The sequence below is a fragment of the Salvelinus fontinalis genome, chromosome 13, assembly GCF_029448725.1.
Source record: "Salvelinus fontinalis isolate EN_2023a chromosome 13, ASM2944872v1, whole genome shotgun sequence".
NCBI classification, from domain to species: domain Eukaryota; kingdom Metazoa; phylum Chordata; class Actinopteri; order Salmoniformes; family Salmonidae; genus Salvelinus; species Salvelinus fontinalis.
In genome coordinates, this window is record NC_074677.1 from 43,660,435 (window position 1) to 43,676,715 (window position 16,281).

General features: G+C 42.6%; 1 protein-coding gene and 1 long non-coding RNA gene across 2 annotated transcripts; one reads left to right on the forward strand and one right to left on the reverse strand.

Moving 5' to 3' along the window:
• LOC129868751 (uncharacterized) lies at positions 1–1,504 on the forward strand. The gene is made up of 4 exons (XR_008761805.1): positions 1–337; positions 432–532; positions 785–828; positions 1,001–1,504. It is a non-coding gene; the product is annotated as an uncharacterized LOC129868751 (long non-coding RNA).
• Positions 1,505–1,889: 385 nt separating this feature from the next.
• Positions 1,890–9,022, reverse strand: ftr82 (finTRIM family, member 82). The gene is made up of 7 exons (XM_055942966.1): positions 8,171–9,022; positions 5,889–5,984; positions 5,371–5,604; positions 4,922–5,081; positions 4,660–4,710; positions 4,417–4,485; positions 1,890–4,178 (listed from the first exon to the last, which is right to left on the reverse strand). The coding sequence occupies exons 1-7, from the start codon at positions 8,762–8,764 to the stop codon at positions 3,658–3,660; spliced, it is 1,725 nt and encodes a 574-aa protein (XP_055798941.1). The 5' UTR covers positions 8,765–9,022; the 3' UTR covers positions 1,890–3,657.
• Positions 9,023–16,281: the final 7,259 nt, after the last annotated feature.

Below are 16,281 nucleotides of genomic sequence, written 5' to 3' on the forward strand. Positions count from 1 at the left end.
AAGACCGGAAACCCAGTGACAACGTAGCTCATCCACCATGGCAGAAGAGGAAGATCCAGACTGTCGATTGGGAAAACAAGAACAGACAATGAAAGTTGAGTGTTGAGGGACCACTTGTCACATTGTCCAAGATGGGTTTGTGTTATGATAAGGCATTTTCTGTCCAGATTGATACAGCATTGAAAAAGACCCACCACTGACTAAATGTCTCTTTGTTTTTCAGTCCAACAGGAGTGCATCCCTCAGGCCATCTGGTGCATGGACATCCTGTGCCAGTGTGATCTGAGCGCACACGTCCAGTTGTAGAGACTAGCAGATCGAGCCTGGTGATGGGCAGGTCAGTAACTCATCACATATGATACAGTATTGTGTAAAACATTGAATTTGTAGATGCGTCGACATTTTGACTTTGTCCTTTTCCCCTGTTTTAGACATGAGGCGTGACATGCAGAACATCAGGCTCACCCCACGAGAAGCTGTGCGTGATCAATTCCACCCTCAGCAAGGAGATCTGAGGGTACTCTCACTGGGGGTAAGACAACATTTAAGCATCACAGATATACATTTCCACTGTGCCCATGATAAAATGCAATGTGAATCGTGTTGTACTACTGAATGAAACTGAGGCGATGCACTCAAACCAGATTTTGTGATTGAACTTACGTTAACTACATTTATTTAGTTGGCTGCTTTGAGTAACACTTGTATGTTATATAACCTATTCTAGGAGCCTATTGTTTGAATGATCTTCATTCATTATTGACTTGTTTTGCAACAATGTCAGGTACAGACAGGGGTGACTGGGTCCTTAAGCAAGTAAGACACGGGGTAAGAAATAATTTGAACATCACAGATATAAATGTCCACTGTGCCCATGATCAAGTTAACTACATTACTTTAGTTGGCTGCTTTGAGCAAAATGTGTATGTAATATAACCTATTCTGTGAGCCTAGTGTGTGTATATGAACTATGTGGAATATGTTTGGACCAATTAAACAGGTACTGACAGGAGGAGAAATAGGAGTCTGTCAGAGGTTGTCATGCTGGATGGGGATGGGAAGAAGACACAAATAGGTGTTGTCAGCCATAAAACTTTAAAGAAGAAGAAGAAGCCTATGAGAAGAGAACACTAGACAAACATTTGTCTTGAAGTAGAATTACAGAAATACTGTATCATTGTGGCGTTAAATAAACTTGAAGCTGCTTCATTGGGTATGTTGTCTATATGGATAAAACATATGCTTGAGTTGATAAATACACAGGGATATAAATTCATTTAGCAAAAAGACATGCAAGACTACTGTAACGGCAATCCTTTCAAACATGTTTTTATTATGCTAGACTAAATAATTAATATTAGTATCACTAATACTCACTCATAATCACAGTGTTTTGTCATGCAGGACTGTTCACAGCACAAGGCCCAAATAAGTAATTGTTGTGATTTATTTAGGCTGTTAATGTCTCATACTAAACACTATTGAGGCCATTATAAAAATCCGCGGGGCTTGCCTTCACTGATATTCAGCATCAAACAGTCACTGGAATGAAGCAAATATTAATCTCCTAGTTGACTTAAACAGGCCATGTTAGCATTAATTCCTTAAACAGCTTATGTAACTTTAACATCAAACAGATTCTCCTCAAGAAAAATGCCTCATTTGATTTGACAGCTCACAAACTAATCAGTCATTTAATGTAAAATAATGATGATGATAATATAAACAATTTTTTACTATAATTAGCCACAACTGAAGTTCCCTTTGGGGAAAAAAATACAATTATTCTATTAAATAAAAAAATAAGGGTACACTCAGCCTTGGATTTGCCTTGACAATAAATTGCAAGTTGATTACATGTCAGACAGATTAGGTCAAAGGCACACAAATATCATGTCAAAGTTTATTGGTCACCTACACACATTTACAGATATTATCGCAGGTACAGCGAAATGTTTCTAGCTCTAACAGTGCAGTAATACCCACATCAATACAATTTTTTAAACCCAATACACACATAATCACGAAGAAAAATATAAAAATTAAGAAATATCAGAATGAGCAATGTCAGACACTGGAATATACTGCATGCAGTATATATATATATATATATATATATATATACATACACACACACACACACACACACACACACTACATGACCAATTGCATGTGGACACCTGCTCGTCGAACATCTCATTCCAAAATCAAGGGCATTAATATGTAGTTGGTCCCCCCATTGCTGCTTTAACAGCCTCCACTCTTCTGGGAAGGCTTTCCACCAGATGTTGGAATATTGCTGCGTTCCAATTCATCCCAAAGGTGTTCGATGGGGTTGAGGTCAGGGCTCTGTACAGGCTAGTGAAGTTCTTCCACACAGATTTTGACAAACCATTTCTGTATGGACCTCACTTTGTGCACGGAGGGGATTGTCATCCTGAAACAGGAAAGGGCCTTCTTCAAACTGTTGCCACAAAGTTGGAAGCACAAAATTGTCTAGAATGTCATTGTCTGCTGTAGCGTTAAGATTTCCCTTCACTGGAACTAAAGGGCCTAGCCCCAACCATGAAAAACAGCCCCAGACCATTATTCCTCCTCCACCAAACTTTACAGCTGGCACTATGACTTGGCAGGTACTGTTCTCCTGGAATCCGCCAAACCAAAATTCGTCTGTCGGACTGCCAGATGGTGAAGCGTGATTCATCACTCCAGAGAACGCGTTTCCACTGCTACAAAGTCCAATGGCGAGCTTTACACCACTCCAGCTGATGCTTGGCATTGCGCATCGTGATTTTAGGCTTGTGTGCGGCTGCTTGGCCGTGGAAACCCATTTCATGAAGCTCACGACAAACAGTTATTGTGCTGACGTTGCTTCCAGAGGCAGTTTGGAACTTCAGTAATTGAGTGTTGCAACCGAGAACAGACGATTTTCAGCACTCGGTCCCATTCTGTGAGCTTGTGTGCCCTACCACTTTGCGGCTGAGCCCTTGTTGCTCCTAGATGTTTCCACTTCACAACAGCAGCACTTAGTGTTGACCGGGGCAGCTCTAGCAGGGCATAAATTTGACGAACTGACTTGTTAGAAAGGTGGCATCCTTTGACGGTGCCACGTTGAAAGTCACTGAGCGCTTCAGTTCTATTCTACTGCTAATGTTTGTTTATGGAGAATGCATGGCTGTGTGCTCAATTTTATACACCTGTCAGCAACAAGTGTGGCTGAAATAGCCAAATCCACACATTTGAAAGGTGTCCACAAACGTGTGTGTATATATATATATATGAGTTGTCATTTCATCTTTATTGAAAATAGTTATTCTAGTCATACAAAGCTAACTGTTACATAAAGTACAAACACATTTAGTTGACCATGTAGATACTAGTTTTTCAAAATACCATTAGATAAAGAATACTTGCTGTCAAATAAAGGTTATATGTTTACATACAATGTTATTATTAGGACCTCTGCTCATTCAAATGTTTAGAACATTCATAAAATAGAACTCTTGGATGGAGCAATGTGGCACAGTCAGTCTCAAAGAAAAACAAAACAAATGACAAATGATGCATAGGGGGCACCGTGTGAAAAATATTCCGAAACGTTCTTTAAAAAAAAATGAGTATATTTTTCATCAAGGAACAAGAGGCACATGTTCGTGTTCATTTGAGTTGACAGATCTTGACCGAGGTTCCAACTCCAAAGCCGGGATAGAGGGGCTCCACAAACATGGTTTCAAACCTGTGCAGGAGAGTCATGTGGTTGCCTATACTGAAGAAGGCCAGGACCCCTGCCGAGTGGTCTAGGTAGACTCCTATCCTCGGTGAATGGGGCGCATTGATGGATTTATCTGCCCTGTTGTGCCAGGCTGAGTACCCTGTATCAGAACACAGCAGGCTCCAGGACTTATCATTATATCCCAGCAGACACAGTGATCCTTTCCCCTTGCGGCTGATTCCCTTATAGGCCACCCCCATGGAGAACTCCCCGCTCCACTCGATCTCCCAGTAGAAGCGGCCACCAGACAGGGCCTCGCGGCACAGCACTTGCGCGAAGCTGTCAAACCTTTCCGGGGTGTCAGAGTAGGGCTGGAGGTCCCTGGTTCGGATCACCTTTCTGCTGCTGTCTGACAGGTGTAGCTCCTTGTAGGCTGTGCTGGGGTCCAGTCTCAGCTGGCAGAAGTCTGGGGGAGGGATGAAAGTAAAATGGGTCAACATTAGTGTTTTTCTGTGATACAGGTTTATGAGTCAACAGGTTTATGAAGAGATAATAAGCCTGGTCTCAGATCTGGTTTGTACTATCTTGCCAACTCCTATGGTCATTGTTTGGCACGACAATGACCATAGGAGTTGGTAAGAAAGCACAAACAGATCTGGAACCAGGTTTGAGAGTAGTTGCTAATTGAACAGATATGTACTTACATTTCAGAAACTCTGATCTGGTCTTGGGCTCTGGTGGAGGAGGGCTGTCCACTGTCATGACTTCTATGACTAGAAGGTGAAAATAGAAGACAATGTCTCGACGTCTATTCAAAACCACAGCACTGAATTTATTCATAGGCCTTCACCTCCCAAACCATTACATTTTTTAGTTTGCTAGTGTGTTATCTAACTTTACACAATGAACAAACATCATGTATACAGTACACTGATCACAAGACTCACCTCTGCTGCTTTTCTCTCTCTTTTCTGTCGTATAAACAGGGACTTCGTTCACTGTGAGAGGCAATATAAAAGGTAGTCAGCAAAACATTGAGTGTCTTGGCTACTGTTAACAGAATTTCGGGCGTATTGTTTTTAGAAATAAAACACATGGTGGTCAGTTAGACACTGGGTTGTATATGTTCTAGTATCACAGGTCATACAATTTCTTCTGAAATATGACACGTGAAAGACTGGAAACGGAGGCTATGTATGTTGTTTTGACCTGACTTGGAGATCTTCACAAGTTCCTCTCTACCCAGCTCTTCCAGACGATCCTTGATCTCTGCCACGGCTTTCCTGGCTGCGCTGAACGAGAAGTCTGGGTTCACCGACACTCTGGGGATAAAGCCATCATCCGTGGGAGTACACAGATAGTTGAAGTTCTGTATCAAAAAATAATCATGAGTGTCATCAAATAAGCATGTTCAAGGACCAACAATGAACGAGCAGCAGAGGAACATATTGTAGAGATCCATGACTTTGATTGCTGCTTAATATCATAGTCCTTTTTAAAGGATGAACCAAACATAAATTGCAATATTGAACCTTTTACAGATCCAATTTTCTTGCACTTTACAATTTACTGGACATCCACTGACCACTATAAGTGAATGTACTACAGAATATTCAGAGCATACAGTATGTAATTGTATGTAGTCCTCTCAGTCTCACCTGTAGGAAGTGGATGTGGTCCTCAGTGCTGTACAGCTGTTTGAGTCCCGTCTCCTTCTTCTTCAGCTCATCTATCTCCTGCTCCAGCCTTTCCACCAGCCCCTCAGCCTGGTTGAACGCAGCCTTCTCGTTGATGCCAATCATCTTTGTCACCTCTGACCTCATTCTCTCGATGGAGCGGATCATATCCTCAAACATCTTCTCACTCTCCGCCATGGCCCTCCGGGCTGAGCTCTGGACAACACAGTTAATGATTAATTTATCTCAGGTCAAGAGGCCTACACACATAAGCTAGATGTACATTTCTAGACGAGTTACAGGCTGCCATGCAGAAGGTCATCACACATTTAAGTTGATCTACATTTCTCTGCTTTAATTGGGAATCAGGAATGTAAGTTTAACAAGAAAATGATATCTAACGTTTTTTTTTAACATTGAACATGACAGAGCAGTTATGAGTTGGTGTATGAAATAGAAGTGTTTCATCAGACAATGTTTTCAAGACATTTTCTCCGTACCTTTAGTGAGTCCACTGCTGTTCTCAGTTCCTCCAGCTCCTTCACCCTGTCCTGACATTTCTGTCTGATCTCAGCTTGAGCAACTCCCAGGAGTTTCTGTTGAGGTGACACCACAGAATCATCAACACAATAGCCTCTTACAAGTGAGTCACAGGCGGCACCTTAATTGGGGAGGACGGGCTCATAGTAATGGCTGGAACGGAATCAATGGAATGATATCGACAACATCAGACACGTTTTTCAAGCGTTTGTTACCATTCCATTTACTCCATTCCAGGCATCATCATGAGCCATCCTCCATTCAGCAGCATCCTGTGAGTGAATATTTAAGGGCCTTGCATGTCATTCAGTTCACGATTAGTATCATTGGCTTTGTCATGCCTTCCAACTTGGGCTTGATTATGTAATGTCACTGAATGGTTTATTTGTGGTTAACAGTGACAGTGTACAGCGTTATCTTGAGGGGCATTGCATGGGTTTATGTTATACTCTGCAATTAAGATCGAATGTTTATTTCTCATACTGTTATTAGTTAATAGGTTGTTTGTGTCTCTTTATGAAGTTAAAAAACGTATCTTATGTGATAAAGATGCGATTATACTATGAGAGTAATAGTGCCTTTTTCCCAGAACCTGCTTAGCTCTAAAGATCTACTTAGAATGGGCGGCTTTATCTCCGAAGGAGGGGGGAAAAAAGAGCCTCATGGAATCCTGACCATGCCAGGAATGTGAAACTACTGCTGTATGCCTTAGCCTGACTTCTAAAAAAAGATGTTTTAAGGTGCACACATACTGGCCTATACAGTATAGAGAGGAGAGTGAGAGCTAATTCAGCCTTTACTCAAAACCTACCAGCCCATTCTTCAAGATAAGCTCAAGGAATGTGGGGAATCTGGGGAGAGGGGATTGGGGGACGAGAGGGAGGGGAGTGTGAAAAAGAAGGAGTGAAGCCATGGGAGAGGAGAGTCAGGTTGTAAATCTGGGGATGAGAGGAACCAGTCTCCCCATTTAGCAAACAGAAAGGCAGAATTATGGCCTTTGTAAAAAAGCTTTGCTTCACAGTATTACGATGATGTCATTACAAATGTCCCTGATATACATTCATGTCATAGATATTGGTGATAATAATGTAAAAGTAACATACTGTATATTCATTTGATGTGGCCCAACTGTGGCTGTTTTAAAAACTGTAGCATTTCGACTGCCAATTCTGGCAGTTCATTCGAATGCAGACTGGTTTGGATGCAGTGGCTGGGCTGGTCATGGTCAGGTCAATGGTTTGTTGATCATAGGACATGCGGTTAGACAAGGACTCAATTCAGTCTCTGCATTCTGGTACAACTGCATTCCATTATCACCATCCCCACTCCCACTACCAGGCCTAAACCCAGCCCCTTCCCACAGGTGGGTTTCAAAGTTCACCCCAGGAAACTGGAGTCTCTAGTTTCTGTAATAATATAGCCCCGAATACACCAGGCTAGAAACCCTGGGTCTGCCTTTGGTGTATTTGGGTCTTCCTGGGACTTGAGACCCCCTGTTTGTAAGCCGGGAACATGGCTATCGGATTGGGAACACTGTCTCATCAAGCATAGCTGGAACACCACAAACCCTAACCACATATCAAGAACACATTCCTCGATCAAACTCGCAGCTAGTCATAGAGTTGTACTTGTTTTGGATGTGTGAGTGTGCTTGCCTGACCTGCAGGAGTGGGTGGTGACGCTGGCTGGTTGGTGAGCCAGCTGGGTCAAAGTACGAACGTTGCAGAGGTGGTGGCAGTGAGGGTGGGGGTTGGGAATACTGCACGTCTGCCTAACCCCACATTCCTGTATCATCAACACGCACCACCATAATCCACTGGCCACTCACTCACATCCCTGTCCCGTATTTACCCTCTGACTAACTACCTAGTTCTGTTCGCTCACTGAGAGAAATGTGATTCTTAAGGAGGGAAGGAGGTGTTGCTGAATAAATCAGTAGTCAGTTAACCTTTGAGTCAGTTCTAGAACACTCCCCTTAAAGTGACTGTGCCTTGTACCTTCAGGGTGTACTGATTTCTGCCATATGACCGGCTGAACAAGTTATTTACATTGTGTGTCAAGTATCCAGATATCCTCACATCACACTTTTTGATTTCAGTTTAAATTATTCATATTTTGATTTCAAAATACAAATCATTCTGTGAAAAATTGTAAACCTACAAGTCAAGGTCTGGGCTACTCCCATAAAACTCACAGTTAAGCCTGACACTCGGATAGAAAGAAACATGTCTCCGCTCCTTACCTGTTTCTCACTCCTCTCTGCCTCGGCTGAGACGATGTCATGTCCCTTGTGTTCGCTGACAGTACAGATGGCACAGATACACATCTGGTCGGTCCGGCAAAACAGCTCCAGGGACTTCTGGTGCTGGGGGCAGATCTTTCTGTCCAGGTTCCCCAGCTCGTCCACCAGCTTGTGCCTTTTGAATGTGGCTGACTCATAGTGGGGCTTCAGGTGCTTCTCACAGTATGAGGCCAGGCAGTTCAGGCAGGACTTAACAGCCTTGAGCTTCTTACCAGAGCAGTAGTCACAGGGCACGTCGGCAGGCCCAGCAAAGGTGTTCCCTGGAGGCGTGAGGTTCAGGTTGAGGTTGGCACCAGTCTTCTTGATCTTCTCTGCCACCTTGGTGAGCATAGTGTTGGGCCTGAGCACAGGCCTCTGGGTGAAGGTGATCTTACACTGGGGGCAGATGTAGATCCCTGTGTAGTCTGCCTCGTTCCAGTAGCCACTGATGCAGTCCATGCAGAAACTGTGTCCGCAGGGGATAGCCACGGGGTCCCTCAGCAGCCCCACACACAGTGGGCAGCTGAAGTAATCCGAAGACGTGGGATCAGCCATCGTCGCCACTCACTACACGACACAAACACTCCTCAGAACTGTAGGGAGAGAGAAAGGCAGACAGACAGACGGAGGAATACACAGAGGGATCTAACCGGTGCACTAGGGAGTCCGCCGTCCACAAGAGTGTGGCAGAGCCTGCCAGAGACGGGACCTACTTGTATTTCTGAATTCCAGAGGTTATTGATTGAAAGCAGGCTCTACCCCTGTGCTGCCTGAGAGAGAGTATGTAGAGCTCAGCCCAGTTCAGATAAACAGGTTGAGCAAAGGCTGTAGGAGACTTAAAGGGAGGGGGAGAGAGCGAGGGGGCGGGCTGAAAGGAGATTAAAAAAAATAGGGGATAGGCTGAGGCAGGGAGAATGAATGAATTGTATCACACAGGGAGGCACTAACTGCTGCTAAATATGCCTGTATTTTTGGGGGGTTTCAGTGTTGTTTGATTCTATTTTTTTTAACTGTATTTGACTTGATAGTGTACAAACTACACTGCAGGCTGGATCAGTTAATCATTGTTTTTTATTAGCTCAGAAGTTTTGTGTGCTGATCAGAGACTACGATACGGTATTGTTTTCCCATTTTCACCCTCAAACTCAACTGGAACAGTGAACAGATGTCATAGGCCCTACATTAGATGCAGTTGAATAGACACAAATGCACATTTTGTGGAAGATCAGGTTTTGAAGGGGCTGGAGTCCACCCACTGAACAAATAAACCTGCTCCCACCACAAACAGGATATGATAGGATACATTTTGAATTTCAGAGGGAATCTTTTTCTATCTTTTGTTACCCAAAACAAACAGCGGTACCTGTCACTGTTTGAACTGCCTGCCACAGGTGTTTTGACAAAGAGCAGTTAGAGTTCAGGACAGAAGTTCTTGTATATATTTAAACTGCAGCCTGTTGAACGAGTCTAACTGCCTTTACAGATGCATCCCAGGAGGTTGGTGACACCTTAATTGGGGAGGAAGGGCTCGTGGTAATAGCTGGAGCAGAATGAGTATAATGGTTTCAAATACAGCAAGCACATGGTTCCAATGTGTTGGATGCCATTCCATTCGCTCCGTTCCAGCTGTTATTGTGAGCCATCCTCTCCTCAGCAGCCTCCACCAGTGGTGCATGGCGTAGTAAAAGTAGATATGGTGTGTGTCAAACAGAGAGAAAGAGAAAATGCTCATTAGAGGCAGCCGAAAGGGAACATTGCAATCACAGAAACATGTTTGACAAAACATTCCTATCTCTTTCAGGTGTATCTGTCTGATGTCGATCTGAATGCTTCACATATTTTTGAAGATATTGTGCCATGTAAAAATGCACATCTAGCCCATGACTTAAGTCCCCTTGTGACTTTAGTATTTGGTATGTACAGTATAAACATATCCTGTGTCTTTATTAGTGTTGTTTCTTGAAAGAGTCCATCTTTCAAGAAACACACCGTGGTTTCGATATTGCCAAGTGTCCTCCTATCCTCTTTCTCCCATGACAGGCTTATTGAGTAATATTGCAAAGGCTTTAAAGAGTAAGCCTGCAGTTGCTACATACATTTTTGGAATTGCAAATGAATTATATGTACCCGTTGATACTTGAAGAATATAACTTATAAATACCGCGTGAGCTTATTTCAACTGTCATACCCAATCAGAACCCCAAATATAAGCTTGTTGTACTACAATGTCTGTAAACAAAGTAAATGTATACTGACACTATATAGCCTCAAAACACGGCAAAACTAGTTTTGATATCATGGATGGTCAGTCCTTGCATCCATAGCTCTGTTTATTCATTTGTCTATGACCTGACGAAGGTCAAACTCAGATCAGAACGTTGTCTCTTTTTTGTGTGTCTGATTTAAATCACCATGGGAGCATACCAGAGTTTCTGACATTTCTGTGATACATTTCTCCAGGCCCATCCCTCAGCTTTTTATGGAAACAGGGACCGGGATGGTGCTTTGTTAATGTTTCAATTGCTGGTTTCGCTCTAAAGACCCATCCCAGTGGGCACACACTGGTTGAATAAACGTTGTTTCAATGAAACCAACAAGGAATAGACATTGAATTAACATCTGTGCCCAGTGGGATGGCCCATTCTCACCCTAGAATTCTGGATCAATTCTGACATCATGAACTAATTAGCTCATTTGCATTTCAATTTACACCTTGATTTCCTCTTGGGCCAAGGATGTGGTCATACTGTAGTGCCCTCTCTCTCACTAGTTCACTAAAGAGGGCCTAAATGAGAAACTCATTACCCTGTAGCCACAAGGTAATGTGTGAGGTAGTGGACCTTAGGGATAAAATGGTTGAATTGTCTTATTCCAGAAGAGTTGATAGGCATACTAAGTTTACAGTACGTTACAATAATTTAAATTACAGGGCCACCGAAACATTTTTACCAACCGGTTGCGCAAGGCCGTGTACGCAACTCCTCCCTCATTGCATATCTTACATCATTGCACTTTAGAGAGAGTTTCGCCTCTCCGTATTTGGTCAGGTTTCTGATAAGCCAGTTTCTCTAACTCTTTTTTTTGTGTGGATCAGATACCAGGAAAGCAGTCCAATCCAGAGTAAAAGCAGCCCTCTGTTTTTGTTATTGATTAACGAGAGAGACTATGATGGGAAGGGTCATACACTGCCAAATGCATGGTCTTGATTTATGTGGAAAAAAATCAACACACAGGTAATACAAGTTAGGCTCATCTGAGTAGGTACAGACACTTCCCATTTTTATGAAAAGCAATGCACAAGGCCTGATGCAATGTCTGGCAATGTACTTAATAAACTCAGAGACTAATGCCCATCACTCAAAGTTATTGGGTGAGGAAGCAGTTCAGTTGTCATAAATGCATAAACATGTCCTAGTTATGTCTTTTGATCAGTCAGGCATAAAACCCTACGGTTTACAAGGTGAAAGGTCAACATTCATTAAACCAAACATTCTCTCGCATCAGGTGTAGTGATGGGTAACCAGGGGTAACCAGGAGATTTCAGTCAGGGGATGTTGTTGTAGAGAGTCAGTGAATAAGAAAATACAAAATGGCTGTGTGAGTGTAGGATTACTTCCTAAATGGCTCCCTATACCCTATATAATGCACCAGGGCTCATACGTTGCTGGTCAAAAGTAGTGAACTATGTAGGGAATAGGGTGCCATTTGAGACGCAGCCCAGAAGTCAAGGACCCAGCTGTGTCTGTGTGTGATTGGTCAGAATATGGAGAGAGACAAAGTATTTACAAGTGTTGCCTTGGAACAATGGTTACCTTTGTTAGTGCTGGCTGGCAGATACACAGGGCTGGAGAGGAGGAGTCTGGACAGGGGCCAGATCACAGGGAACAGGTTGTTGCTGCACACTGCAGAACAGACCTCCACAACAAATAGGGGCAAAAAGGGACAATTGTTGATGAGGATTAAAAAAAAATGTTTTATGACATTTGTGTGGTACTTTGGACAGTTCACTTGGAAAAGTACCTGGAAAACAGAGACACAAATGTCTTATGCAAATGTAGGTTGTAGATTTAACATTGGCTCTGCATGTAAATGTATGAAAGCAACCAGTGAATCCATATTAGCATGGCTCTCTGTAAGATAAGCAATCATGTGATGTTAATCACATGTTTCCATTGTCATCATCAGCTCAGCACGTTGAACAACAACCAGAATGAGTCAGGTAAGCCAGATAGGATGCTGCTGAAATACATCACTAACTATTTCAGTAGTCATCCTGGTTATGTCACTACAGTTACCGCACATCACAGCTACCTGTGGGTAGCTGATGTGGAAATAAACCTCAGAAGAAAAAAGGGCCAACATAACCGCCTCCCCATAAACAGATCTTTATTGAAGGTTCACTTTAAGGGCAACGGAACAAACTAACTTTGACTTCACAGTCACATTCATTTGAAAGACCACCAGGATGTCTGTCAATTATAAAGGGAGTGATATGATATTGAATCACAACACCTGATTGTCTTATTGGAGACTGTCCTCAACTGAACTGAACTCAGGCCCTTCTGATGTGGAGCTGTCATGAGCTCCTTTCAGAGGCTTGTATTTTGGGTAGCCCTATGCTTTTATTAAAAAAATATATTTAACCTTTATTTAACTAGGCAAGTCAGTTAAGAACAAATTATTATTCACAATGACGGCCTACCCCGGCCAAACCTGGACGACACCGGGCCAATTGTGCGCCGCCCAGTTATGTTAGCTGGCTCTGTATTGTCATTGGCAATGGAATTGTATGTCCTCTGAAGCTCATCATAAATCTACATTTACACGGAGTATCCAAAACATTAAGAACACCTGCTCTTTCCATGACATAGACTGACCAGGTGGATTCAGGTGAACGCTATGATCCCTTATTGATGTCCCTTGTTAAATCTGGACGGTTCCGACCTAGAATATGTGGACATCTATAAGTACCTAGGTGTCTGGCTAGACTGCAAACTCTCCTTGCAGACTCATATCAAACATCTCCAATCCAAAATCAAATCTAGAGTCGGCTTTCTATTCCGCAACAAAGCCTCCTTCACTCACGCCGCCAAACTTACCCTAGTAAAACTGACTATCCTACCGATCCTCGACTTCGGCGATGTCATCTACAAAATAGCTTCCAATACTCTACTCAGCAAACTGGATGCAGTTTATCACAGTGCCATCCGTTTTGTTACTAAAGCACCTTATACGAACCACCACTGCGACCTGTATGCCCTAGTCGGCTGGCCCTCGCTACATGTTCGTCGTCAGACCCACTGGCTCCAGGTCATCTACAAGGCTATGCTAGGTAAAGTGCCGCCTTATCTCAGTTCACTGGTCACGATGGCTACACCCACCCGTAGCACGCGCTCCAGCAGGTGTATCTCACTGATCATCCCTAAAGCCAAAACCTCATTTGGACGCCTTTCCTTCCAGTTCTCTGCTGCCTGCGACTGGAACGAATTGCAAAAATCTCTGAAGTTGGAGACTTTTATCTCCCTCAACAACTTTAAAAATCTGCTATCCGAGCAGCTAACCGATCGCTGCAGCTGTACATAGTCCATCTGTAAACCACCCACCCAATTTACCTACCTCACCCCCATACTGCTTTTATTTATTTACTTTTCTGCTCTTTTGCACACCAGTATCTCTTCTTGCACATGATCATCTGATGATTTATCACTCCAGTGTTAATCTGCTAAATTGTAATTATTCGATTTATCTCATGCCTTTTGCACACATTGTATATAGATTCTCTTTTTCCTACCATGTTATTGACTTGTTTATTGTTTACTCCATGTGTAACTCTGTGTTGTTGTCTGTTCACACTGCTATGCTCTATCTTGGCCAGGTCGCAGTTGCAAATGAGAACTTGTTCTCAACTAGCCTACCTGGTTAAATAAAGGTGAAAAAATAAAAAATAAAAAAAATAAAAATCCACTCCCATCAGTGTAGATGAAGGGGAGGAGGAGACAGGTTAAATAAGGATTTTTAAGCCTTGAGACAATTTAAGACATGGATTGTGTATGTGTGCCATTCAGAGGGTGAATGAGCAAGACAAAAGATGCCTTTGAACAGGGTATGGTAATAGGTGCCAAGTGCGCCGGTTTGTGTCAAGAACTGCAATGCTGCTGTTTTGTTTCACGCTCAACAGTTTCCCGTGTGTATCAAGAATGGTCCACCACCCAAAGGACATCCAACCAACTTAACACAACTGTGGGAAGCATTGGCGTCAACATGGGCCAGCATCCCTGTGGAACGCTTTCGACACCTTGTAGTAGAGTCTATGCCCCGACGAATTGAGACTGTCCTGAGGGCAAAAGGGGGGGAGGGGGTGTTCCTGTTTTTGTGTGTGCAAGATTCACAGATTTACAAACTGGATAATTGTAACAGCACTACTGCTGTGAGCCAGCTATAAAAACATCAAGGCATCTCCTAAAACTGTCAGACACTGACAGAAACTGCTTTTTAAATATCTACAACTAATACGATGATTTGCTTGGCAAATATTGATCATGTTGTAATTTCCCTGGCCCTGGGGTAATTTCAGGTTAAATCTAGATTTCAACCTCTACCTACATTCTACAACACAAAAAACTGACCAGATTACCTCATGTGCAATAATCTCTTGCAACCATCTCGTCAAACATGACACTGGACATTTTGTGAGTAGCATGTCGGCTACAGTACTTGTTCAGGATGACTTGCAGACCCTATAACAATGACATTCGGTGTGTAGAATATAGCCACTATGCTCTGACTAACACAATGTACTTTTTTTAAGCAGTTTTCTTTACCCTGGTGTTATCTGGGCCATCTAGCCTGGTCACTTTACATTCTTCATTTTTAACAACCTTGAAACTCCACAGAGCTAACAAGCTGACAGCCATCTTGGAATGGACGGAGGAGTGTTTAGGCTGATGTGAAGAGGAGAAATGTGGAGAAAAAATCAAATCCAATTAGAATCATGATTTGGATTGAGAGGAAATGAGTGGAAGAGAAATGGGAAATAAACAGTTGATTATTTCCCATTTGCTCTTCTTTCCCATTATTTCCCAACTGCTCTCAATCGCATAGCAGGGCGATGAATACCTATTGCAAGTCACTTCCTGTTGCTCAAGCCAGATTCCAACCAGCCAACTTAATTTATAGCGGCAGGGCGAGGATTAGTTATGTCATTAGTCACTCTAAAGAAAAGTTCACAAAAAATGTCTTCTTTACCCTCCCCTCTTTGATTTGCAGCCAGGCTTTACCGCTCTGTGCCAAAAGGTCAGTGTGTATCTGGACCTGAGTGGGGCATCCATCATATCACTCTTCCCCACAGCCATGCCCTCACTACAAGCTGGACGCTATCAACCAGCAACTATACTCTGAAGCCAAACTCTTGAACTAGGGGCCACATTTATCAGTGACGATGTTGACAGATTCAGATTCATCTCCCTATGGACAATTCTTACATGCAAAAACACGCCCCCTCCTTATGCCTCCTGAGAAAAAATATATTTTATTCCCTATGGCATTTGAGATATATGGTCATTGATCTTTTTTTTTCTCCATGAACTGACAGAAAGTACATTTAAAAATAGAATGCATTTTAGAAGAATGTGTTTCATGTTTAAAATATTGTAATAGGTAGGGCATTGTTACAGGTCCACCAATAAGTGGCAGTAATGAGGGAAATGGAATCAGCCATCTTACCTGAGATTCTGTTGGCCATGTGTTTGTTTGTCCACGTTAAAGATAGACCTTGACTGATCTGCAAATCTACTTGTATGATGGAATGGTGGTATACAACATCCAACATGTTTTGTCATTGTCGAGGTGTTGATGGATGCTTTGGGCCAGACTTTAGAACTAGTGTAAAAGATGCCCTATTTGTAAGTTTGCTTCCAAAAAATGATCAAGTGACCTCTGCAAACTGTATTGTGATTTAATGGTAAAGATTCTAATGGAATATTTTGTAACTGTGGTGTTGATAAAAAGGCAACTCCAACCATTTTTTTTGTCCTTTGTTTTTAGTATTGAAACATGGCTGACTTTTAAAACAT